Source organism: Gadus macrocephalus, chromosome 16 (genome assembly GCF_031168955.1).
Source record: "Gadus macrocephalus chromosome 16, ASM3116895v1".
Classification (NCBI taxonomy): Eukaryota; Metazoa; Chordata; class Actinopteri; order Gadiformes; family Gadidae; genus Gadus; species Gadus macrocephalus.
In genome coordinates, this window is record NC_082397.1 from 27,657,523 (window position 1) to 27,683,700 (window position 26,178).

The 26,178-nt window shown below is 42.1% G+C and overlaps 1 protein-coding gene, 1 long non-coding RNA gene and 1 other non-coding gene across 37 annotated transcripts in view; 2 read left to right on the forward strand and 1 right to left on the reverse strand.

Moving 5' to 3' along the window:
• ttn.2 (titin, tandem duplicate 2) overlaps positions 1 to 11,837 on the reverse strand; it is a 212,423-nt gene extending 200,586 nt beyond the window's left edge. For 34 of the 35 annotated variants that reach the window (XM_060074563.1, XM_060074557.1, XM_060074583.1 and 31 more), the window contains exons 1-5: positions 11,610 to 11,837; positions 9,463 to 9,566; positions 8,719 to 8,922; positions 8,045 to 8,332; positions 43 to 125 (exon numbers count right to left, since the gene is read on the reverse strand). In XM_060074563.1, coding sequence (XP_059930546.1) covers positions 43 to 125; positions 8,045 to 8,332; positions 8,719 to 8,922; positions 9,463 to 9,553 — 666 coding nt within the window. In that variant the 5' untranslated portion in view covers positions 9,554 to 9,566; positions 11,610 to 11,837. Of the gene's footprint in view, positions 1 to 42; positions 126 to 8,044; positions 8,333 to 8,591; positions 8,629 to 8,718; positions 8,923 to 9,462; positions 9,567 to 11,609 lie in introns of those variants that run through there. The other variant, XM_060074560.1, reaches the window with a different exon arrangement.
• LOC132475369 (5S ribosomal RNA) lies at positions 7,403 to 7,521 on the forward strand. The gene has a single exon (XR_009529880.1). It is a non-coding gene; the product is annotated as a 5S ribosomal RNA (ribosomal RNA).
• Positions 11,838 to 20,315: 8,478 nt separating the features above from the next.
• On the forward strand, positions 20,316 to 23,602 carry LOC132475297 (uncharacterized). The gene is made up of 4 exons (XR_009529854.1): positions 20,316 to 20,458; positions 21,049 to 21,888; positions 22,668 to 22,871; positions 23,484 to 23,602. It is a non-coding gene; the product is annotated as an uncharacterized LOC132475297 (long non-coding RNA).
• Positions 23,603 to 26,178: the final 2,576 nt, after the last annotated feature.

The following is a 26,178-nucleotide window of genomic DNA, read 5'->3' on the forward strand; positions in this document are numbered from 1 at the left end:
AAGTTGCTTCTGGCGACTGGGAAGAAGCAGAGAAAGTCTTACCCTTTCCACTCTGGTCTGGGAGGAGGCCATCTGAGAAGAGGACACCACCATCTTGGTTTTCTTAGTGGGCACAGCATCCTCCCCTGTAGCAGATACACATCTCTAATCAGTTAGCCTCATGCTAACCAACAGTATGTTTACGAGGTTCGCCTCATGATAACCAACAGTTTGTCTACAAGGTTAGCCTCAGGCTAACTAACCGTACATCTACAAGGTTAGCCTCATGATAACTAACAGTACATCTACAAGGTTAGCCTCATGCTAAACAACTGTTCCAGCTGCTGCTGTCTGGTAGACGCAACCGCAGCATCCGGTCACACACCCCCAGACTCAGGGACAGTTTCATCCCACAGGCCATAAGTCTCCTGAGCTACTTAGCTCATCATTTTTACACCAGTTTATGCTGCATCTAATTTATATATTTTTATTATTATTATTATAAACCTATTGTTATCGTTAGTGTTATTATTATTCCGCCACGTTTGAATTACACAGCCGCTCGCAAAACATTATACAGCTGTAGAGGCTGACTCAAGATCAACAGAGAACCAATATTACACTGACTGGCCCAAAGGTGGCGCTATAGCAATAGTCCAAAAATGCAAACTTTGAACAAGCAAATCTTGTGATCCCTTTGACTTAAAAAATTTTTTTGTAAAGGTCTGCTTCTTGAACAATCTTAAAATTGGGGGAGCTCTGTATCTCAGCTCCCTCCCTGTAGAACTTCACCACAGTTGTAGGGATTCCTGTCACACGAACATCCAGTCTCACTTGGCTTCCTTGTCTTACTGTCAAACTCTGAACTCTCTGAATAAAGTTGGGTGGCGAAGTCTCAGCTGTTGACAAAAGGAAGAGATTTTAATAAGTCTATATTTGGTTATGTTTGGTTCTAGTAAGTCAATTCCTGTTGAAACTGTTCTATTCTACCTATTTGACTTCTAAAAAGGGTGTGCTTTAAAACGTCCAATACAAAAGTTGTTCAAAATCAAATTCCACATATCCACATATTTTCAATTAGGATGTGGCATCGAAATGGGCGTGGCCTGTGACACAGTTCATAGAAGGAATGTTTATTTGAGCGGGACCAACTTAGTGGCTGTTGGGGACCAAATTTCCAATTGCTCAAGTAAGATGAAGTCAATTTAATAAAACAACATGGCCGCAAGAGGCTCAAAATTGTCCAAATTTTACTTAACACCAAAGGCAGGGTTAACTTACCCCAATAATCATCAAACGTGGTGTAGTAAGAGGCGCATGGGTCAAGATGAACCTATCGAAATTGAATCCATATCGGGCAATAGGGAGCACTATAACAATTAACTGAGAATGCAACCTCTCCAAATTCTACCCAGATTGGTAACAATTGACCTGTCGCTAAGTTACGCCCCCCGTCGTAACCATGACGAACTCGGATAAACAAACCAGACTAGATAACAAACATATGGAAAAATGTCAGCTGACAGTATATCCGAGCAGGTTTTGGATACGTTTTGGGTGAAAAATTATTTAATTTCTTCCAGGAGCATTCAAAAGGGACTACATTACGCTATGGAGGGGTATATTCAAAACTTTAAAATACATACAGAAGGTAACAAGCTTAAATTCAGTTGGTATTCTGGCCTGCAACAGTCTGATCCACATTACAACCTTTTTCTTGTCCCGTTGTGGCTTGGGAAAAGGGATGAAATATACCCCATGCTGCAGCCTCTCGGGATACCGACTGTCCGTGTTACATGTACCCCAAGCACATCGTTTGCCCACGTTTATTTTTACACAAACAACATAAATCCACCATTCAATTGTTATATTATGCCTCCTCCCTGTTGTTTTCAACAGAGTTGTACGATCTGATGCCCGAGTATAGTAGAGGCTGGAATGCCATTGGCTCATCTGCGTTCTAAGGGCGGAGCTTGGCGACAGGTCAATTAACTGAAAATGCAGACTTTGGACGGACATATTTTCTGACACCTTTCACTTACAGTCATTAAATCCTGTAGACATTTGTCTCCCCTCATGTTGAGCAAATGTTCCTAGGAAACCCAGAACCGGTAACATAAAGGCGGCTGGACGTCCAAATCAGACCAATCAATATTAGGTGACTAAAGGCGGGGTTAACTTGAGTCAATCATCGCCAAACTTGGTGTACTTAAAGAAGCATAGGTCAAGGTTAACCAGGCTAAAGTTCATCAAAATAGGATTATAGGGGCTTTAAAGACTCATAACTCCTCAGCCTTTTCACGTACGGTCATGAAGTTTGTTTGGCCATCCGCAGATTCACCTAAGGCTAGTCCAGCGTTGTCAAGTGTATGCAAACAAAAAAGGTCTTAATTGTCTTCGTCAGGATCTTTATTGTCTGCGTCACAGACTTAATGGTAGATCAGTGTCTTAATGGTCTATCAGGGTCTTATTGGTCTGCTTTAGGCTTGGCACCCATAAAATGCTGCTTGCAGCTTTAATTAGGGGTCCGAGCAGCGAAGCTGCTTGGTCCCCTATTGTTTCTGTAACGTTGTTTTTTTTTCTCAAATTCTGTAAAAGTCATACTGCAGCCTATTCCGTAAGTGTAAAACTCTTGAAATTTTCAGGTATGGTTATCAGTAACCCCCACTACCCATAAACCCAAATTTGTGGTACTGCAGCCAAAGTTGGCGCTATTGTAAAAAATCATGAATTAGGCTTATTTCTCCTCGCCAGATTGACCTGGACTCAAAATTCTTTCAGAATATTAATCTCTAGAATCAAATGCATTTATCAAACCCCACAATTTCATATTAAAGCTAAACATGATAAAAAGATTAACAGGCTACAAAAGTAATCAAAAAATTCACCAAAATCGCCACATAACATTTTTAGACTATGCCTCGCAAAAATCATCGAACAGAATTTGTTTTATTTTGTTCCATTTGACTCGAGAAATATTGGCCAATAAAGTTGGAGCAGGTAGCCCATCTTTCTTAAATGACAATTTTGTTATTTTATAAAACAATATATGACTATTATCAGGTGGATACCAATACCCCCCACTACCCATAAACCCAAATTCTGGTACTGCACCCAAAGGTGGTGCTATTTAAAAAAATCATGAACTAGACTTTTTTCTCCTTACTAGATTGACCTGGACTCAAAATTCTTTCATCATATTAATCTCTAAAATCAGATGCATCTTCTGCTTTAAAAATGTTTACTTTTCCCACGATTTCATAGAAAAGCCAAATCTCCACAGTCTCAACCCATTTTGCCTATGTGACCATTTTGTTATTGTATAACTACCATACGGCTATCATTAGGGGTATACCATTAACAGTGCACATTTTCAGATCTGTACTCTTTTAAGAATGCCCTTAATTCTCTTGAGAAATGTGTGATTGGAGTTTTCTTGATGTTGTGTGCTTATCAATCGACATTTACACCACGTGATTGAGGCTTCATGCAGTTCAGTAAGGTCAGTGGCTCAACGGGATAATGTCGTGTACTGGTGATCCTTAGGTTGAGAGTTGGAATCCTGATTAGAGCATAATGAACAAGCTTAACATGACATTCTGTCATTGCCCCTCATTTAAGAAACACAACATTGAACAGCACCTGAAATTCATTAGGCAATCAACATTGCGGCTCATCAGTTTTCAAGAATCTGACTGCCAAGACACAGTATGGCATTAAGGACTGCACTTAATTTCGTTGTACTTGTTAAAATGACAATAAAGATATTCTATTCTATTCTATTCTATTCTATTAAGGGGAACTTCTTCATTAACCATTTTTCCTTCATAATTAAATCTGTCATATTTATATTTCTTCCTTTATTGTCCTTGACTACAAATGTTTAATTTCCCCAGAATTTCGAAGATTTTTCAGGTATATGTTTTGAAGAAAGCCCTTACTTCACTTGAGAAATGTGTGCTTTGAGTTTTCTGGTTGTTGTGTGCTTATCAATAGACATTTTGACCATGTGAATGAGGCTGCAGTTCAGGTTTATAAGTGGAACATCTTTCCTTTAATATGACAAGTTATATTTATACATCTTCCATTAGTTTGTTCTTGACATTTAATTTTGCTCGGACCCCGTTAATCACCGCTTGTGGTTATATTTATTATTACTATTATATATATATATATATTTTTTTTTTTAATTACTATTATATTTGATGTATAGATTTTACATAACCACTCAACTCTTTTACATCGGTACATAAATATTCTAATTTCACATTTTTATATTCCATGTAAATTCTATTTTTCTATTATTCTATTTTGTTTACAGCTATTATTATTATATTTTATTCTAATTATTTCATGCCCAGTTTTCGTTTCTCTTACCCTTTTTCTTTTGCATTGTTGAAGGAGCCTGAGACTCAGGGCTCCAGAGTGTGACCTATTAGGTCGCATATGCGACCTAATTTCTTAAGGTGCAAGTTAAAATTGAATGAGGTCGCTCTTGTGCTACTTGCAGGAGGACGATTGAAAAAGAAACGTGTTTTTTTTTTTTTTTTTTTTTCTCTCCCCACTCCTGCGGTTGTGGTTGATAATAAAATCTTTCTTTCTGGCTCATTCCTGCGAGTCCACTACTCTCTCTCGCTCCGTCTCTGCCTGCCTGTCTGTCTGCACCTTTTACAGTCTTCTATGGTCTGCACTAGGGATGGGCAAAATGATTATTTTCCGGGAACTAGTTCTTTCAGTTCAGTTCACTATAACGATTCGTTTGTTATATTCGTTCGTTTTGATTCATTCGTTACGTCAGATTACGTCACTTGGTGTCTGCCCCCCCCCCCCGCGAGACAGCCGTGAGCATAATTTAAACGATTTCTAGGCTCTAACCCCCGTGAAAATCGAGAAGATATACTATATAGTTTAACCGAACGTCCCACCAATATTTATACCACTTGCTTACTCTCTATATTTCATTCATGGTTTCACATTTATAATTTTATTTTACTTTACATTTAATTCTTCATTATTCAGGCATTACAGAACTTTCATGGTCATAAATAAAAAGTACGAACTGCAGTTTAATTTCTTTGTTTGTTCTTAAATTGACGTGGAATGGAGTAAAGACTCCTGGGATTGGCAAATGCGTTTATCCAATAAACAGATGGAGGTCAAGTCTATTTTCGAAAAAATGTAGGGGGATATTCGAGTGGCCCCACGTCGAATGGTATGACCCAAGATACGTCAGACAGAGAAAGCGCGCATATTCGACGGTACCGCCTTGTCATTTGTTTACCCAGGTGCCATTGCAACACCATTGCTACCTCTCATTGGCTGAATCTTTGAGAACGTTGTAGACTCAATCAATATAAGTCGCGGGGAGACGAAGCTCTGTTCATTTGTATATTTTATTTAAGTGACCATATTTTTGGTTTATGTTAAAAAAAAAATATCAAAGAACCAGTTCTTCTTGTTTTGGGGAACCAGTTCTTGTCGTTCACGTTCGGGATTCGTTCGTTGTGAACGAATCGGTCGCGACCGACTCATCCCTAGTCTGCACACACTACACGTGCACAGTCTTGCTGCGCACGCAGCACGCACAAAAAACGTAAACAAAGCAGATACAATATGAAGTGGTCGATAGTCGATTATTTTAAGAAAAAAAATGTGCCAGAGGAAACAAATGAGGCTGTTGTTTAGTGGTGCAACGGTTCACGGGTTTCCCGTGATCCGTACGGATCAACCCTCACGGTTCGGGACGCAAGTGATCCGCGGATCGGCTGATAAAAAAAGAAGTTGTTTTTGAACCGGAAACCGGAACCGGAAGCAGTCATATTTATGTTTGGTTGTAGTCTTTTCGCTCGGTTCTCCGTGTCAAAACAAAAGTAGGGCTAGAACCGAGCGAAATGACCCTGGCAATGAGCGATGAGTCTCCAACCGAAATCAATGGATTTACAAAATGACAAATAAAACACGACAGAAACTGTATTTCGCTACCATTCTTGATGAGAAAAAATTATGAGGATGTCTGCAGCATTGTCTTGGGAGAGTGTAGACTCTAAACTCTCCCCTGGCAATGCAGACATCCTGAATTTAAAGTTGTAAATCCAGGGTTAGTGATTATTTACTATTTAGATTGCAATTTTTTTAAATATTGACTATGCTTAAAGGAAGCAGGATTATTGCCTAATTTTTCACTTTATATTGTTTTTACACATTTGAAGATTTTATTTAAAGTCACATTTGTCTCGTTATCTTTTTTGCTGTTGTTGATCCGAAAATGATCAGACCCGTGACTCAAAAACCGTGACACCATCCGAACCGTGAGTTTTGTGATCCATTGCACCCCTACTGTTGTTGGTGGTGGTGGAGAAGGGTTAGCAGAGGAAGTGGCCGATATTATCGGCCGATATTCGCGGTTTTTACGTGTATCGGTATCGGCCGATACGCGGCTGATTTTCGCCGATATTTTTTCGCCGTTTTTATTTTTTATTTTTACTTGTTCTACCTCACCTGTTTTTACTATTTGTTAAATATTGTTTTTTATATTGAAGTTCAATAAATGTTCCTTTTTTTAAATTGAGACTTGTAACATTTGTTATCAGTGTAATTTTTATGATTGAGGGAAAAAAATAAATAATCTGTATCGGTCGATCCCTAAGAGGAAGCGACAAGAATCTCAGATTCTTCTTCTGAAGACGACAGTGACAGGTTGGCGAAAAAGGCGGGAGGCAGAGAAAAAAAAAAGTACAGTTTTCAACAACAATGGCTGGTGCAGTTCTCTTGGTTACGATATGAGGGACAAGCCATGGTGTGTGTGTGTGTGTACTGCAGGACATGTGGCCTGTCCGTTTCAGGCAGGACACATTTTGTAAATGGATCTACACAATTCAAAGTTCAGTCATTAAAATTACTCAACGAAAGCCAAAAGCACAAGACGTGCAGGGGCCGCTGCATCACACGAAGCTCCCAGCCCCGAGCAATCGCTCGGCGGAGAATAAAGAAAAATCATCAAGTTTAACACCGCCTACAACATCACTAAAGAGGGCCTCCCGTTCACAAAAAAAAGATATAGTGCTACCTAATTTGTTTTGGTGTTACTAAATGAAAAGCTAGGTGGCACCAGTGTTACCTTTGAAAAAGTTACTTTGGAGCCCTGCAGTGAGACTCAAGAATTTATTTGCCAGCGACTGCTACTGCAATTGCTGTGTGTATGAAAATAAACCATCTTGAATCTTGAATCTCATTCTAGACTGTTGTTATGCAGAGATGGTGAATACAGAAACATGTCGTTAAAGAGCATGTATGGGTTGGATAGTACAGAGACAGGTCATTAAGGAGCAAGAAAGGGTAAAATAGTACATAGACAGGTCATTAAGCAGCAGGTATGGGTTGGACAGTACAGAGATAGATCATTAAAGATCAGGTAGGGGTTAGGCAGTACGGCCATACCACCCTGAACACGCCCGATCTCGTCTGATCTCGGAAGCTAAGCAGGGTCCGGCCTGGTTAGTACTTGGATGGGAGACCGCCTGGGAATACCAGGTGCTGTAAGTGGTGTCGGGTGGTGGCCAATAGGTGGCACTCTTCCCTCTGGCCCCTTCACTCATCAATCCCGATGCCCCAGTGCAGTGATGGGGACACTGTGCTGTGGAAGGTGCCGTCCTTCGGAGGAGACGTAAAACTGCGGTCCTGACTCACTGTGGTCATAAAAGATCCCAGGACACTTATCGCAAAGAGTAGGGGTTTCCCCGGTGTCCTGGCCCAACCAGGCTACTTCAATCTGGCCCCCTAATAATCCTCCAGTACAATTGGCTGACTCATCAATTCCCTCACTCTCCACCTCAAGCTGGTGTGTGGTGAGCGTTCTGGCGCAGATTGGCTGCCGTGCATCACCCAAGTGGGTGCTACACACTGGTGGTGGTGAGTTAGGTCCCCCCCTTCTGTAAGGGTCATTGAAAAGCGCTATATAAATATAATGAATTATTATTAATTATTAGTACAGAGACAGGTCCTTAAAGAGCAGGTAGGGGTTAGACAGTACAGTAGCAAGACAAAAAGTACATCCACATGATCTTACCTTGAACCAGGAGTTCAGCAGTAGAGGTAGCTCTTCCACTGCTGTTTGCGGCGTTTACAGAGTACATCCCAGAGTCCTCTGGGAAGGCTTTAGCAATCAGTAAACTGTAAAGGTCTGCTTCTTGAACAATCTTAAAATCGGGGGAGCTCTGTATCTCAGCTCCCTCCCTGGAGAACTTCACCACTGGTGTAGGGATTCCTGTCACACGAACATCCAGTCTCACTTGGCTTCCTTGTCTTACTGTCAAACTCTGAAGTCTCTGAATGAAGTTGGGTGGCGAAGTCTCAGCTGTTGACAAAAGGAAGAGATTTTAATAAGTCTATATTTGGTTCTAGTAAGTCAATTCCTGTTGAAACTGTTCTATTCTACCAAGTCTCACCTGTAACTATTTGCTTGGCAGTACTACCTGCTCATGTCTCACCTGTATCTAGTAGCTCAGCAGTGCTACTTGGTCACGTCTCACCTGTAACTAGTAGCTCAGAAGTGCTACTTGGTCATGTCTTACCTGTAACTAGTAGCTCAGCATAGCTACCTGCTTATGGCTCACCTGTAACTAGGAGCTCGGCTGTACTACCTGCTCATTTCTCACCTGTGACTACTAGCTCATCAGTGCTAGTTGGTCATGTCTCACCTGTAACCATGAGCTCAGAAGTGGTACATTTGTCATGCCTCACCTGTAACTAGGAGCTCAGCAGTGCTAGTGGCTTGTCCTGCACCATTGGTGGCACTCAGAGAAAATCTTCCACTGTGTGTGGCGGTCACTGCAGGGATCCTCAGAACAGCGCGGCCATCGCTGAACGAGATCTGAATGCCGGGAAGAGAGGCAGCAGAAAGGACCTGGCCATCACAAAACCAGCTGACCTCAGGAACAGGGGAACCTGGTGGACATTAGGCATCAGTTAGCATGAGCAATTATCACAATCTACCAGTTAGCAGACGCCATTAGCATAATCCCCCAGTTAGCACGATCCACCACGTAGCTTTTAACACTATCAAAATAAGTTAGACACACTACATATGGGTCTGGCAGAGCTAGGAACTCGAGAACTCATATATATATATATATATACCAAAATGTACGCTAACTAACAAGAACTGAACTACAATGCAAATCCTAACCCCTATTCCAATGCTATAAAATGCTTCTTACTGCATTAACTAATACTAATTAATGTTAATTAATAGTTAATTAATGTTCCGTTATTGTAAAGTGTTACCATCAAATTTGAGCTCTACCCGATAAACATATCTAGATCATCAGTATTATGGAGAGGGAAATATTTAAATTATACCATGCTTAAACTTTGTAAAAAGAGGTGTATGCGTTCAGATGTTATCCTCCATTTTGGTTCAATTTATTGTAATATGATTAAAGATTAATTAGATGAATATATTGGAAGGGAAGTGATTGTTCTTACCACTAACTTGAGCCTGAAACGTTGCAGCACTACCCTCTAGTGCCACAACGCTTTGCAGCGGCTGTGTGAATGTTGGCGCCTTTGTCGCCATTTTGCTTGGCACCCTGCAGAGAAAATTAACAGTATTGAGACTACTTTAATCTATTGACAAATATTATGCATGTGTCAATTTCACTAAGTCTGCATGGGTTGTGTTTCAATGTGTTATGTTCTGTAGAAATGGGTTGTGTGTTGTTGTGAAGAAAAGCGATATGTTTGCAGTATTGTGTTGAATTGTGTTGCATTGTGTTGTGTAGCAATATGTTGTGTGATAAATATGTTGTGTTATGTTGTTTTTGTAACACAAACTGAAATCTGTAACCTATTTTGTAACAGAGGATGCCATCATGGCTCCTTTAGATAGCGTGGTAGATTTGTTTATCCAATGTGAATGAAAACATTAACAGTTTTGACTATTGACCTAGTTACCAATTTGTATTACTCAAATAATGGCATGAATCAAAACAATTGCAGACATAATCACACACTCCATTTCCCAGACAATTTCTTCCTAGTATTAAACATTATGGCATTTCAACCCCCCAAGCAAACGCACTAGAAGCACATAGAAAACCTTAGATATCTATAATCTGTGAATCCAAGGCCTCCCATAGAGAGAACCACACCCCAGCTGCTTGAGGCATAGCTGCTTAATAACGACACATTTATTTATAGATGTCAAGAGGTTTCTAATCAGAGCAGAACCCTCCCACCAGCCACTTGAGACTCTCCACTGGGGTGTTAAACCGGTACCCAGACCAGCAGACCGGTTTACACAGGCCAGTCTAACCGAGGCTAGTATAGAGTCTAACCCAGGCTAGGATTGAGTCTAACCAAGGCTTGGATAGAGTCTAATTCAGGCTTGGATAGAGTCTAACAGACATGGGGGCCTGTCCTGTCTGCCCCAGTCAGAAGCGGAACAACTGGAGGGGCAGTCTCGCTCTCTCTGCATTCCCCAGGCCTTAATTACTGAGCAGCTGTTGTGCAGGCTCTCTGTCAACAGTTGAATAACCTCCTCTCTCTCCGCGAGAGTCGTGACATTAGCCAACACTCATTTCATTAGTCACGAGAGGCAACTCTGATCTAACACTGGTCCAAAATGTAGAAAATAAATGTTAGAAATAAGTATGACAGGATCAAATATAAATAGAGGGGGGGGGGGGGCGGAGCTTCAGAAAGCGTCTGCTGGGGGAAGACATCTCTGTCTCCATAGTCTATTCCTGGAGGTTGTGGAACATCACAAAAATATCTAAAAAGCCACCAGCATGGCAAGCCCTTAAACCAAACACCCTGAGAGAATTCTCAGCACCACCAGGATGTGGTAAACCATCCAAGTTTTTCAATGATGGGATGTTGAACATTGGATTGTTACCTGGATTTCAAATTGTAAATCCATAGACAAACGTATGGTCGCAATGTAAAGACTAAAACACAATCAATAATCAGAACTAATAATGATTGATGTAAATGTACACTGATATTCTAAACTCAGAAGAATTATGTGGTTCCTTGAGGAGAACCATGACCTGGGGGAGAGAGCAGCGATTCCAAACCATGGAAATGAGGATGACATGAAGACTTCAACATTAACATCAAACTGTCTCAGGGCTTTTCTTTCAGCCTCCAGAGCCCAATGGACATGTGTCTGAGAACAGGTTCAGACAAATGGAGGACTTCTGATGGAGGCCTCAATACCACGACTCACTGGGTCTAAAAATACCCTCCCCTTCTTGATTGACAGCCACCATGTGGCAAATAGCTGGAGGTGGAACTGATAGCCCTGCTGCTGATTCCCTTAAAAAGACATGGCCACCCAGCCGAGACGCCACTCTAATGCAATCAGGGGCTATTCTGGGAAGCTCCTAAATCGCCTCACCACTTTATAACCTTGGAAATGAAAAAGAAACAGCAAACATTGCATTCTTCCACTAGGTTGATTATTTCACAAACAAATGTTTCATGAGATGAACTCTTGGTTCCAACTGTTTAAGGTCAGGTAAGAGGTAAACTTTGACAGTGTTACAATGAACAGTGGCTGGACTCTTCACATATGATATAGAATAGTGAGGAGCAGCATAAGGAAGTTAAGAAGTGAATAAGCCACTTACTTGTGTCCACAAGGATGCCTGGTTGGATGGGACTAGGCCCAGCTGTGGTAAAACAATCTCCTTATCCAATGATACTGTCAAAAAAATCCGAAGGAGAACAGTTGAGCCTCAAAAGAACCCAAAAAACAAAACTACACCGAGACAAAGCCGTGTAGTTTTGTTTTTTCCTACGCAATCCCTACACCCGAGGCAAGGCTGGGAATGCTCCAACTGCTCAGAAGTGTCAATATGGTTGTGTTACTTTTTATACCCCTGGGTGGCCCTGCATCATCACCCTCCTCAAAGCCTTATTGGTCAACCTGCTTGTGCAAGGCACCATGGGAGGTCAGTAGCCATTTTATGCAAGCTCACACCTGTCAATCACCTTACACACAGAGAAACATATAGGCAGGCAAACAGACAGTTGACAGAGACAGGCAGACTGCAAGACAGGCGGACAGATTATTCTTCTGCAGAAAACATCTTCTTCTTTATGAACTAATTTATGAATTTCTTTTCTCACTTAATTTTTAGCTCATGTAATGAATTCACTTTACTAATACACTTTAATTCTATAACTTATTACTCTGATTATGTTTAAGGTCCCCAAATACCACTGCAGCCATCCTAAAAGGTCTGGATAATACATCGATAATACATAAAGCAGAGGGATCAAACTGAGGAGAAAACTCAGACCTACCTGGTCCAGGACAAGGGCCGGGAGGTGTTCTGGTCTGTTCCAGGACAAGGGCCGGGAGGTGGTCTGGTCTGTTCCAGGACCAGGGCTGGTAGGTGGTCTGGTCTGGTCCAGGACCAGGGCCGGGGGATGGTCTGGTCTGGTCCAGGACCAGGGCTGGGAAAAGGTCCGGTCTGGTCCAGGACCAGGGTTGGTTGGTGGTTTGGTCCAGGGTTGGGAGGTGGTCTGTTCCAGGAAAAGCACTTGGAGGTGGTCTGTTCCAGGACCAGGACTGGGAGGTGGTCTAGTCTGGTCTGGTCCAGGGTTGGGAGGTGGTCTGGTCCAGGACCAGGGCTGGGAGGTGGTCTAGTCTGGTCTGGTCCAGGGTTGGGAGGTGGTCTGGTCCAGGACCAGGGCTGGGAGGTGGTCTAGTCTGGTCTGGTCCAGGGTTGGGAGGTGGTCTGGTCCAGGACCAGGGCTGGCAGGTCGTCTGGTCTTTTCCAGGGTTGGGAGGTGGCCTGGTCCAGGACCAGGGCTGGGAGGTGGTCTGGTCTGGTCTGGTCCAGGGATGGGAGGTGGTCTGGTCCAGGACCAGGGCTGGGAGGTGGTCTGGTCTGGTCTGGTCCAGGGATGGGAGGTGGTCTGGTCTGGTCCAGGGCTTAGAGAAGGTCTGGTTTGGTCTAAGGCCAGGGATGGGAGAGGCTGAGCTAAGAAACAAAGAATGTGGGGAACATCTCTCTGACGGGGGAGACACTGAAGGCTTCTGCTTCACACGTCAAACGGTGAAACTGAGAAAGTCTGCTTTGAGATAAAAAGAAGTCCAGTGGAGAAGTACCACAGTAACAGTTATTATCTTTTATTATCTACCAACACTACATTTAAATTACACACTTAACGTTTTCCCTTTTAATAATTTGTTACTTGCTTCTTTAGGGCTGTGTTTTGGTCAGGGGGTGAGACAGTGTAAGAGTTAGATAGTGTATGTATTTGATTATGTTGAGTTAAGTCAGGTTTTGGTTAGTTAGTTAGTTAGACAGTGGTGGGGTTGGACAGTGTTAGTATTAGACTGTTGTGGTTAGATAATGTTGGGGTTCAACTATGTTTGGATAAGACTAATGGGGTAAGATAATGTTAGGGTTAATGGGTCAGGGTTCTCTAAGGTTCTTGATGGTGAGTTAAGGTTCTCCATGTCTCCTTCCGGCTGGGAACCACCTAACTCTGCTCTTCCTGAGCCTCATCACCATGGTGAGCACACCAGGCTGTTCCTGTCTGTCTCACACATGCCTGGGCAGTTATGTCAACAGAGATCCACATATAGACACACACACACAGAGAGAGAGAGAGAGAGAGAGAGAGAGAGAGAGAGAGAGAGAGAGAGAGAGAGAGAGAGAGAGAGAGAGAGAGAGAGAGAGAGAGAGAGAGAGAGAGAGAGAGAGAGAGAGAGAGAGAGAGAGAGAGAGAGAGAGAGAGAGAGACTTATCTATATATGTACATTAGGGCTGTCAAACAATATATATTTTTAATCGCGATTAATCACATAGTATTGGTAAGTTAACTCACGATTAATCACACTTTTAAAATTCTATTTTAAATCCACTCCAATAGAGCGTAACAGCTCAGGGGTCTCATTTATAAAACTGTGGGTGGGATTGTTTTATCATCTTGGATGAAAGTATCAAGAGTAACGGACAACGATTGTAATGAGGAGTGGGGCTTGGTTTTCCACACTTGGGATTTAATTGACATTTGATTATGTGTGTACAGTGTCACATAAAAATATTAGGTAACACTTTATAATAACTACACACAATTCATCATTTATTAAGCATTTTTTACCTATTGGGTAATGGTTTGTTCACCATTAGTTATTTATTGTTCATACATAACGTATCATTAGTAAAGCATTTCTTCACACAGTTATAAATGGGTTTGTTCATAGTAAATAAGCCTTCTAAAAAACTATTAAATAATGGTTTGTTCACCATTAGTTATTTATTGTTCATACATAACGTATCATTAGTAAAGCATTTTTTCACACAGTTATAAATGGTTTGTTCATAGTAAATAAGCCTTCTAAAAAAGTAATTTTACCATTATTATCTAGGTACTTAGGAATGTATAAGGCCGGTTAAAACCTGGAAGTTGATGATTAACAGACTATCTAGACCTACATTTGTTCATGCCTTAAATAAAATGTTATGATTTAGAAATAGGCCTCAACTAATAGCTGGGGTGTTAATACATATGTTACAAATACTTACCAATTAGGTTATCCATGATTAATTCATGAGTTACTACGGATTAGTTGACTACATGGTGTGAGCCCATCTAAAGTGAGCACTTTCTATGCTTTACAAAGCATTTATAAATGAATTGCAAACATAACCTGGACACAAATATGTATTATTCTATTTGGACATGCCTTCAGAACTATGCCTACGGATAGTTAGTGTTACTGCATCTTTAACAAGCACTTAACACTTCAATTCATGATTAACTCATGAGTTACTACTGATTAGTTGACTATATGGTGTGAGCCCATCTAAAGTGAGGACTTGCTATGCTTTACAAAGCATTTATAAATGAGTGGCAAACATAACCTGGACACAAATATGTATTATTCTATTTGGACATGCCTTCAGAAATATGCCTACGGATAGTTAGTGTTACAGCATCTTTAACAAGCACTTAACAACACTTGCTTTTCAAAGTATTGATAAATGAGTGGCAAAAGGTAGCAGATACCAAAGAGACACAAGTAAAATAAGTATTATTTTAAGAAAAGGGAAAGAATTGTCAAAGTGTTGAAAACGTACAAATATTTATTTAAAACTAAATACATTATAATTATTTTCAACACAAATTGTGTTTTTAAACAGTGACTAAGATCACACCCCAGGGGGAAAAAAATAAACTGAAAATAAGCTATGAACAATGGTATTGAACAAACATTAAAAAAAGGCAAATTACAATAAATAAAAAAATACAATTAATGCATACTTATGTTGTCATAAAATAAACCAACAACAATATAAACACATGCATGCACAATTCATTAACACTACCTAGGCCTACTTATATTTTTTTGAGATGTCGTGCATTAGCCGACCAAATGCACCATGGTGGTGCTTTTTCGCCAGCCACTCGTTCCACTCTATGAGGGTCAAATGGTCAGAGAGCAGACTTTCTGACCGATTGCCCCTCAGTCTCCATATCTGCTCCTTGTAAGAGCGCCAGGCCCTCTCCACGTGCTGAGTATGAGCCCCCGTACGCGGATCAACATACCACCTACTGTGATTCACAGTATGATGGTGGTACCCAAGCCCTGAGAGTACACGGTAGGAACGCCATTCATCACTTATAATTGATGTCCCTGGTCTGACATGGTGAACTATTAAAGGCACGAGGTGCCCCCTGGATCTCTTCTCCACAAGGCGCAAAACTGGCCTCCTTGCCTCTCCATTCACGCCAAGCATCCCAAATACCCACTTCCGCCGTCTCCACCCACCAGCCATCCTTCCTCTTCCATACTTATACAGGAAAAAAACAATACAGATATAATCAGTTATATATTTTACTATTATACAATCATATTACTATAAAAAAATAACTAGATTAACTACTGTTTTTCACAAGTATCAAAATGTTGTAAACTAAAGCTAAAAACATACCTTTCGTTTGTGTCGAAAATGGCTCTCCCAATCTGCTGACGTGTCCGCCTCCTCAACCTCTCCATCGCAAACACACATGCCTCCCTTATTTTTTTGGCCATTTTGGTCAGAGTGGCTGAACTGGCTGCAATGCTGTCTTCCATCATGTCAATTTGTCTAAGTCTAAGACCCTGTGAAAATCTTCAAAGGTAAATAGAAAAAATGTTGTACTGTTAATACATTTAACACAATCAAAGGGACCAGCAAAAAAACAAACAATACACTGTATTGTTTCTTCAATAATTAATTCAGCTTGACTGGCTTAAAGTCTTGCTACGCAGTTTCTTAGCTAGAACATTTATTTTGTCACATACAGCAATCATCTCCTAACGATCCACTAGCTGCCTGTCCGCTGAATATGCTAGCTCTCTGTTTTGTTTGAAACATCAACAGCCGTGACGGCACCCAAAAATAATTCGAGAACCTTCAACATAGAAATGTGGTTAACATCATATTCAGACAACCAAGCACATATTAACCGAGCACTCTATACTATTCATTTTGTTCTTTTATTTATTTTTAAAAAGAAAATGCTTTGCATGTTTCAAGTACTCAAATTATAGGCTCTTTTTCTCTGTGTGTTTTACTTTTCTACACTTCCTCTGCTCAAGTGCATGGTGCTATTTCAAAAGGTCCTTGCTCACTTAACTGCTGAACTTTAAAGGCTCTCTGTCTCTACTACCTAGCAGCCACCATGTCTAGCAACACAACAGTCTTTCTACGCATTATCTGTTTTAGCTTTCAATGACATGTTAAGTCACTTTTGCATTGTCATGCACTGGTAATTCCTTGGAATAACATTTGTAGTTATTTTTGCTAATAGGGTTGTATAAAGGTGGTTATATTATATACCTATTGTTAACCTTACACATAACACATAACACTAGCCAATAATAACAAGCAATGACAAATATAATGTTAACTCAACAATAGCACATACATTACAATAATACGAATAATAATGCAATCATAATACATTGAGTGTAGGCTTAAACATGTTCAGCTACAAAACAAATAGTAATCAATTAAAATAAAAAGGTAAAACTTGTCAGGGTGTGTGTGTTTCCCTGTGTTTCCCTCCTGTGTTGATTACTGTTCCCTCCCCTAATGTGTCTCAGCAGTTCCTCGTTGTGTTTGTTATTTAAGCCCTCGTCTTTCCTTTGTTCCTTGTGCTGTCATTGTGGTTTGCTGTGGTTAGTTGTGGTTGTTAGTCCTGCGTGTTCCGTGTTCCCTGTCGTCTCCCGAGTTCCTTGTTCCCTCTAGAGTTCCCTGTTGTCTCCCGAGTTCCCTGATTCCTGTGCCTTAGCCTTTAGGCTTGAATAAAGTGCCGTTTCCTGAAATACCGTCTGCGTTTGGGTCCTACCTGCCTGCCTGCACCCGCCACCCCCTAACAGAATGACAGCACCCCAACATTGGACCCAGCGGACGATCAAGTTAGCCGTGAGTGGGAGGATTTATTAGTCTTCTTAGATAAGGCAATAGATCGCTGGAAGGGTTTGGGGTACCACCCGGTTCCTCCTGGTACTCCAGCTCCCGCATTGACTCCGGTCCCCGAGCCCTGTCCGGTTCCTGAGCCCACTCCTAGCCTTCCAGAGGTGGACCGGCCTCTCCGCCTGCTTGAGGTGGTCCGCCCTCCGCTCCTGCCTGAGGGGGCCCGCCCCCTGCTCCTTCCAGAGGGGGACCGGCCTCTGCTCCTGCCGGAGGGGGTCCGCCCTCCAGACCGTCCAGGGGAGGCACGCCCGCTCCTGCCTGTGGGGGCCCTCCTCCACTCCTTCCCGAGGGGGGTTCCCCTTCAAGGCCTTCCACCGGAGGGGACCCGCCCTCTGCCTGGCCTTCCACCAGAGGGGACCCGCCCTCTACCTGGCCTTCCACCAGAGGGGACCCGCCCTCTACCTGGCCTTCCACCAGAGGGGACCCGCCCCCTACCTGGCCTTCCTGAGGGGACCCGCCCTCTACCTGGCCTGCCTCTTGAGGGGACCCGCCCTCTACCTGGCCTTCCTCTTGAGGGGACCCGCCCTCTACCTGGCCTTCCACCAGAGGGGACCCGCCCCCTACCTGGCCTTCCACCAGAGGGGACCCACCCTCGACCTGGCCTTCCTCTAGAGGGGATCCGCCCTCTACCTCTCCTTCCTCCTGAGGGACTGAGCCCTCATCGTCCTTGCCGCCGGCCTCCTGAAGGGTTCCGCCGTCACTCTGCCTCTGCTTGCCCCCCAGGCCGTCCGCCTGAGGCTCCCTGCCATGCCCTGGGGCAGTTTTCTGGCCGCCCGCCTGACGTCCCTCGGCTCTGCACCAGTCCATTTATTTTTTTTTGATTCCCCCCTCCTGGCGCCCCTCCACCCACCCGTTTTGGGTTTGACTTTCTTTGTTTTTTTGCTTGTCGTGGGTCGCCTGGGAGTCGACCCTTAAGGGGGGGGTACTGTCAGGGTGTGTGTGTTTCCCTGTGTTTCCCTCCTGTGTTGATTACTGTTCCCTCCCCTAATGTGTCTCAGCTGTTCCTCGTTGTGTTTGTTATTTAAGCCCTCGTCTTTCCTTTGTTCCTTGTGCTGTCATTGTGGTTTGCTGTGGTTAGTTGTGGTTGTTAGTCCTGCGTGTTCCGTGTTCCCTGTCGTCTCCCGAGTTCCTTGTTCCCTCTCGAGTTCCCTGTTGTCTCCCGAGTTCCCTGATTCCTGTGCCTTAGCCTTTAGGCTTGAATAAAGTGCCGTTTCCTGAAATACCGTCTGCGTTTGGGTCCTACCTGCCTGCCTGCACCCGCCACCCCCTAACAAAACTATAAAAAGTTAATAAAAGTATGGCTCCATAATCAATTACATTAACAGAATGGCGAGGTGATTTCTTAAAACTCAAATGTATTGCTTACCTACCTGTACATGAATTGCATCCAATTTTTCAGAGAGACCTTTGAATGACTGAACATTGACTTATGCCGCACAGATTTTTGTGTGGGCTTTCTGTAATGTGCAGCCCGTCGACAGATCCTAACAAACAGTAACATACCGTCGTTGTTATTTAGAGAGGTGCATCATACAATTAAAATACAATCAGCACAATTGTACATGTCCCCATATTTTACTATAAACTACAAAATACATGATAAGGAAAAGGGAAGCAGTCGTTGCTTATGAAGTGAGCTGAAATATGTGTAAATGTGTAAATAAATGAAGGCAATCTTTCCCAGCACACTGTTTAGAGTTACTTTCTTCAAGTGTGCAACATGTGCACCCCAAGTAGGCTCAGTCTAGTCCCATATGAAGTTGAAGAAATAAATTACTTCGTTTTTTTACAATAAAAAATTGCAGCATATCATGCTATTCAAACTGAATGTATCTCATCTCAGCTATCCCTTTCTTACCAAGCATATTGGTCCACACTGTTTCCTCTTCTCTTCAGCTCCATGCCATGATAGCATTTACTGCATTTCATTTTTCTTCTCAAAAGTTTCTTCCTCTGAAACCACTTAATAAGCTTCCAAGCATTTTGTTTAGAGACTTCCTGATGTAGAAGGTTTCTCACACTGCTGAATCTTGTCATTGCACTGGTGAATGATGCCGCCAGGATCGTGCTGCCACATAATCTAACGCCTGCGTTAAGTAGGAATAGCGTCATCAACGTTGTTGGGAAAAATAACCTGATGAGCACATCATATGGCAGGCACATTAATATATAGTCGACTCTTGCTCTAAACCCAACGAGCACATAACACAAACATGATAATATATAGTCAGGTCAAGGCCGGAGCTGAAGGCCCCATCTCCCAGGCAGGCAGATGGTGGACACTCAGACAATGCACCAGTATCATCTCCAGAACGGGAGAGCCACATTAATTTATCACACAGGAGACATTTTGAGAGCTCTTCCCCGTTAGGAGGAACCAAGAGATACCTCTGCCCACACCAGGGGCCTGAGAGCCACATTAAATTATCACACACGAGACATTTCAGGGGGGCACTCCCCGTTTTAATTTATCACACCGGAGACACGAGGAACTCTCCCCGTTACGAAGCTCTCTCAGGGCCTGGGAGCCAAAACACACAGAACCGCACACATCTCAAACGCACACACCTCATCGAGAGGAGGATACAGCATAAGACTGCATCACACAGGGACTCTTCCCCTTCTTCTGAAGCAGACCTTCCACGGAGGCGAAGCTCCAGACGAACCATCAGCGCTGATTAGGGACTTAGACATATTCGATTTCTCACGCTTTATGACTCTGTATAACCGTTGCCACTTTACTTAATAAATCCAAGGTCCTCGTGCCGATAGACTTTATTACCTCTCCGTCTCATTTTATCTGGTCCAGTAGCTAGACAGACCGTTTTTCCCCAACAACGTGGGACAAAGAAAGGTTTCGCGCTTATTCTATAGTGATATAGCCACCTGTTCCAGTTGGTGGACAGTATCAGTAATAATGGCAAACAGAAAACGGATACAGACCAGAGGAAAAAAACATGTAGAGGAGACAGAAGCGGAAGGCAGCAGTGTTGGTGAGTATAAATATGTGTTTTTGTTGTTTTTTTAAACCCACATTGATTGACAATGAGGTAGATTGCTTGCTAGCTACTTATACAGTACAGCCACATATAGTAGCTAGCTACTCATATGCGGGGGCACTGAACTGCATCAGCAATTTAATGAATAAGAAGTGAGAGTTTACTGTAGCCTAACTACCATGGAACGTCAACAAATTAATTCAGCATGTTTCTCCTGATTTCAGCAAACCAAATTAATCTTGTGAACGTATTATAAAGACAGAATAAGATAACCGAATGAAAACCTCTGAATGCAGTCTGTAATGAACTAATTGTATAGTATTTCACACTGCATACCTGAACAATAAGCTATACAGGCGTTAGAAAAGGAAATTGACTGAAATCCATTAGTTTAATTTCTTTCTGTCAGATGAGGTTACTTTAATAGGCTAACAGTTAATGTTTTATAGGCTACTTTATGAAACCCGTGCTTGAATAGAAGAAAGACATTTTACTGAATTCCTGTGATTTGTCCAGTGTCCAGTGATTTGACTTGAATTAGATGTTCTACATTCATTCAATAATGACATATGTATTTCTTTTAGGTGCGTCAGCAGCCCCCACAGCACAGCTGGCACTAAACAATAAAGCACATGAGTTGCAGATGTGCAAAAAGAAAATGGAATGGCAGAATGACTGAGAAAATAGAGGAGTTGACCAAGGAGAGAGATTTCCTCAAGGAACAACTAGTATCCGGCAAGTCTCCCAACAAAATGTTTAGTCAAAGTGTTGGTTTGTTTTTAGTAGGGTAGAAGGAAGGCATTGCGTGTCCTCTTCGCCTCCAGTCCGCCACAGTCATCTGCCGAGTGGTCCAAGAATGTGGGCTTTGACTTCGAACTTCGTAATTCGAATATAATTCGAATATCAAAAAATAAATCAAAATTCGAACAAATATTAGGCAGCCCTTAATATTCGAACCTGTTATGGGCAGGCCAAGAGGGAGAGACGTCGGATTACCTGACGCAGTCTATTCATAATATTGTAATGACCACGGAAGAGGCAGTGACTGAAGTATTGATTAGACAGCGATTTATTAGAAACCTAATAAACCGTTGGAACACGCAAGACCGGTAACCATAGCAACGCCGGTAAACCAACCTCGCAAAACCCAATCCAGGGCTGAATCCGAATACTCATTCTTATAGTATGCATTTTGTAGTACACCACAAATATAGCGCGTCCGAATGCTCAGTACGCATTGTGTAGTATGGAAAACGTTAAAGAATGCGTACTACCGCCACAGTATACAACGGTAGGTCCCTACGCTATCCCACAATGCAACCGGAGTCTGGTAACGAACGAAGAAGAGATGGCTGACCCGACACTAACAGCAGCTTAGAAAGACGTCGTAGAAAGCGGCGAAAAAAAGAGATTAAAAAAGTAAAGTAAGTAATTAAGTAAAAAGAGACATTTTTAATTTAATAGCAACGATGACAAGACAGAAAACAGGTAACTTATCAAGGTAATTTTGCCGGCATCTGAGGGGAGATACGTCATATCCAAACGTCCGGTGGAGTTTCAGAGGCGTTCTACGCATAGCTGTAGTACGGTGAAGTAGTAGACACTGAACAGAAATAGCATGTACTAAGTATTCAGATTCAGCCCAGGTCTTACTGAAGGCATTTAATGGTCAAAATAGTATTAATAAATATTCGAATATTAATATTAATAAACAAACGAACTTCGAATATGATTTTTGGGCCAAAGTCAAAGCCTCCATATTAGCAGATTCACACATTCCCTTTCCACAGTCCATCAGGTTATTGAACTGCTGTTATTAACACACAACCGCAAACTCATGATGTTAAAGTCTTCGCTTAGTAAGGTTCTGGTTTAAGAGGCAGTCTTTGCTTTCATCGGAAATAGTACTACTATTGCTTGACAGCAGGCTACATCTATCAATTAATGAAAGGAACGTCTGACTCTCAGTCTGCGTGTGTTTGTGTACCTGTTATTCGCATATCTCCCGAATACAATTTACATTAGTATTGTGATTGTTGTTTTAACATTCACATTAGTGTTAAAATTACTTTAAAAAGTAGTGGGGGAAAAAGTGGGACCATGAACTTGCAGGATCTGGCTGTGCATTGTATGCGTGCACATATGTGTTGTTATGTATTATGTGTTGTGACTTTTATGTTTGTATTTTAATCTTTTTAAACAGCTCTTAAAAAAGATGAGCCCAAAGCAACTGCCGGTTCCAGTAGTGTCTCTACACTGGACTCATCTTCCTCCGAGATGAGTTCAAAGAGTACGGACTCAGAGTCATCCAACAGCTCATCCTCAGGGGACAAGAAGAGGAAGAAGAAGGGGAAAGGGAGAAAGAAGCTATCCAAGAGGGTTAAAATGGAAAAAACACTGCAAAGAGGTTAGAAATACTAATTTCACCACTTTCCACTCACCTGGGTGCTAGATCACTCCTGGTTCGCTGTGTTGTGTTCTCCAAGCTGGCTCTTCCCATATGATGTGACATTGCTTGTGTGATTGTTTCTAGCACTCACACAGTGAATTTTAGAGGAATAGCTTGTGGTCATCTCATATTCTAGATTGAAATCAGATTTAAGTGTGTAGCTGACAAGCCACACTAGATTCATAGTGTAGTGTAGTGTGTGTGTGTGTGTGTGTGTGTGTGTGTGTGTGTGTGTGTGTGTGTGTGTGTGTGTGTGTGTGTGTGTGTGTGTGTGTGTGTGTGTGTGGGGAAGTAGATTTTGTGTATGTGTGCTCCTTCACTCTGTGTGTGTGCTCCTTCACCCTGTGTGTGTGTGTGGGCATTCCACCACTGTAGCTTCTCCTGCCTCTCACCGGCAACACATACTGAGCATAGTTGCCGTTGTGTGTGTGTGTGTGTGTGTGTGTGCAAGGAGATAGTGTGTGTGTGTGTGTGTGTGTGTGTTAAAGATGAGTACAGTATGAGTACAGTAATATAAATGACAAAACTCCTACTATAGATAGCACTAATTGTATGTTCTCTTAATTGCAGCCCGGAATCCCGAGCAGGCTTTGGCCCGGTACAAAAAGATTCTTAAATGCTACAAGAGGCTTGGAACCATGTCTGGGGCATTTCGAAAGGTCGGTGTTGACCGTAATACAGTGGTGGTCAATGCACCAATTGCCGAGCTTTCCATTGCTGCCCCAGACCAGTACAAGGAAGCTTTGAAAACGTATACCCATTCCACAAAATTGAAAGCATTTGCGGAACACTGTGCCTTGACAATTCTAGGCGATGTAGAAATAGTTGACGCAGTCAACACGCTTAAAGCCAGTGGTAAGCTGCTACCACTGAAAAAGAAATAATTATGTGCATTTTGTATTATGCTTTACAAGTGTTCCTGTAAAGTAATTTTTACATTTTCTGTACAATACCACTGTTCATATTTTATCTGTATTTTTTTGTTGTGTGTTCTTTGTTGAAAAGAAGAATTTATGTAGTTTAAAATAAATATTTGTACGTTTTCAGCACTTCAGCACATAGCTTCTTTCCCTTTTCTTAAAATAATATTTTGTTTTAACTTGTGTCTCATTGGTATCTGCTAGCCACTCATTTATAAATACTTTGTAAAGCATAGCAAGCCCTCACTTTAGATGGGCTCACACCATATAGTCAACTAATCAGTAGTAACTCATGAGTTAATCATGAATTGAAGTGTTGTTAAGTGCTTGTTAAAGATGCTGTAACACTAACTATCCATAGGCATATTTCTGAAGGCATGTCCAAATAGAATAATACATATTTGTGTCCAGGTTATGTTTGCCACTCATTTATAAATGCTTTGTAAAGCATAGCAAGTCCTCACTTTAGATGGGCTCACACCATATAGTCAACTAATCAGTAGTAACTCATGAGTTAATCATGAATTGAAGTGTTGTTAAGTGCTTGTTAAAGATGCAGTAACACTAACTATCCGTAGGCATAGTTCTGAAGGCATGTCCAAATAGAATAATACATATTTGTGTCCAGGTTATGTTTGCAATTCATTTATAAATGCTTTGTAAAGCATAGAAAGTGCTCACTTTAGATGGACTCACACCATGTAGTCAACTAATCCGTAGTAACTCATGAATTAATCATGGATAACCTAATTGGTAAGTATTTGTAACATATGTATTAACACCCCAGCTATTAGTTGAGGCCTATTTCTAAATCATAACATTTTATTTAAGGCATGAACAAATGTAGGTCTAGATAGTCTGTTAATCATCAACTTCCAGGTTTTAACCGGCCTTATACATTCCTAAGTACCTAGATAATAATGGTAAAATTACTTTTTTAGAAGGCTTATTTACAATGAACAAACCATTTATAACTGTGTGAAGAAATGCTTTACTAATGATACGTTATGTATGAACAATAAATAACTAATGGTGAACAAACCATTAACAAATAGGTAAAAAATGCTTAATAAATGATGAATTGTGTGTAGTTATTATAAAGTGTTACCAAATATTATGTTATTGACACATGTTGGACAGATGCTTTATTCCATGCAGTCGCGCCGTCAGTGGACAGTATGGAGTGACGGGATTAAATGTAGAGAATTTCTTTTTATTTATATTCTAACGGTACGGCCACACCAAACGCGTAAAGGTATGGCCACACCAACAGCGTTACTCGCGTTTGGGGCGTCGAAAATCTGCATTTTTGCATAGGGAACCATTGGTGTAGGCGCGTAGACGCATTACACACGTTGAGGCGTCGCGTTAGGGGCATTACTGTGTGTTCACACCAAACGCAAAAAAAACGCCCGTTCGCGTTGTCGCCAAAGTTTTGTCGCGCCACACATCATAATCTGTCGCTGTGCAAGTTTTGTTGAATTTGTCGCGCCACAACAAGATAACCACCATTGCATGTCTTTACCTTTTGTGGAAGAGGGAGAGACGTCGGAGGACCCGACGCAGTATATTCATAATATTGTAATGACCACGGAAGAGGCAGTGAATGAAGTATTGAATAGACAGAGATTTATTAGATAGGCCTACCTAATAAACCGTTGGAACACACAAGACCGGAAACATAGCAACGCCGGTAAACAAACCCTGAGAAGCCCCAATCCCTATGAGAGCTCCCCGCGCTACGGCCATCCGGAGGCGCACAGAGCTTTTGGCCGTGATATTATGCATACAAATATTATACTATTATATTATGTATAGAGCTCCGGGAGTCGCAAACGGCAACATTCACTTTCCCCTCCATGCTGCAGTTCACCCCGGACTGCACTGAGTTTGACGGTTGAAGGCTGATTGGCAGTTACGTTACACACGTGACTCAGTGGCCACGCTGTTAAACCCTGAGAAGCCCCAATCCCTATGAGAGCTCCCCGCGCTACGGCCATCCGGAGGCGCACAGAGCTTTTGGCCGTGATATTATGCATACAAATATTATACTATTATATTATGTATAGAGCTCCGGGAGTCGCAAACGGCAACATTCACTTTCCCCTCCATGCTGCAGTTCACCCCGGACTGCACTGAGTTTGACGGTTGAAGGCTGATTGGCAGTTACGTTACACACGTGACTCAGTGGCCACGCTGTTGAACGCTGATTGGCTGTCATCACGAGTCATCACGCAAAATTTGTTTCTCTGGTGCTTCCAATGCGAAGCCTGGACGAGGAGAGGCATTTCCAGTATTTACGGATGTCGGTGCCAAAGTTTGATGATCTCCTTTCGGGAGTCATC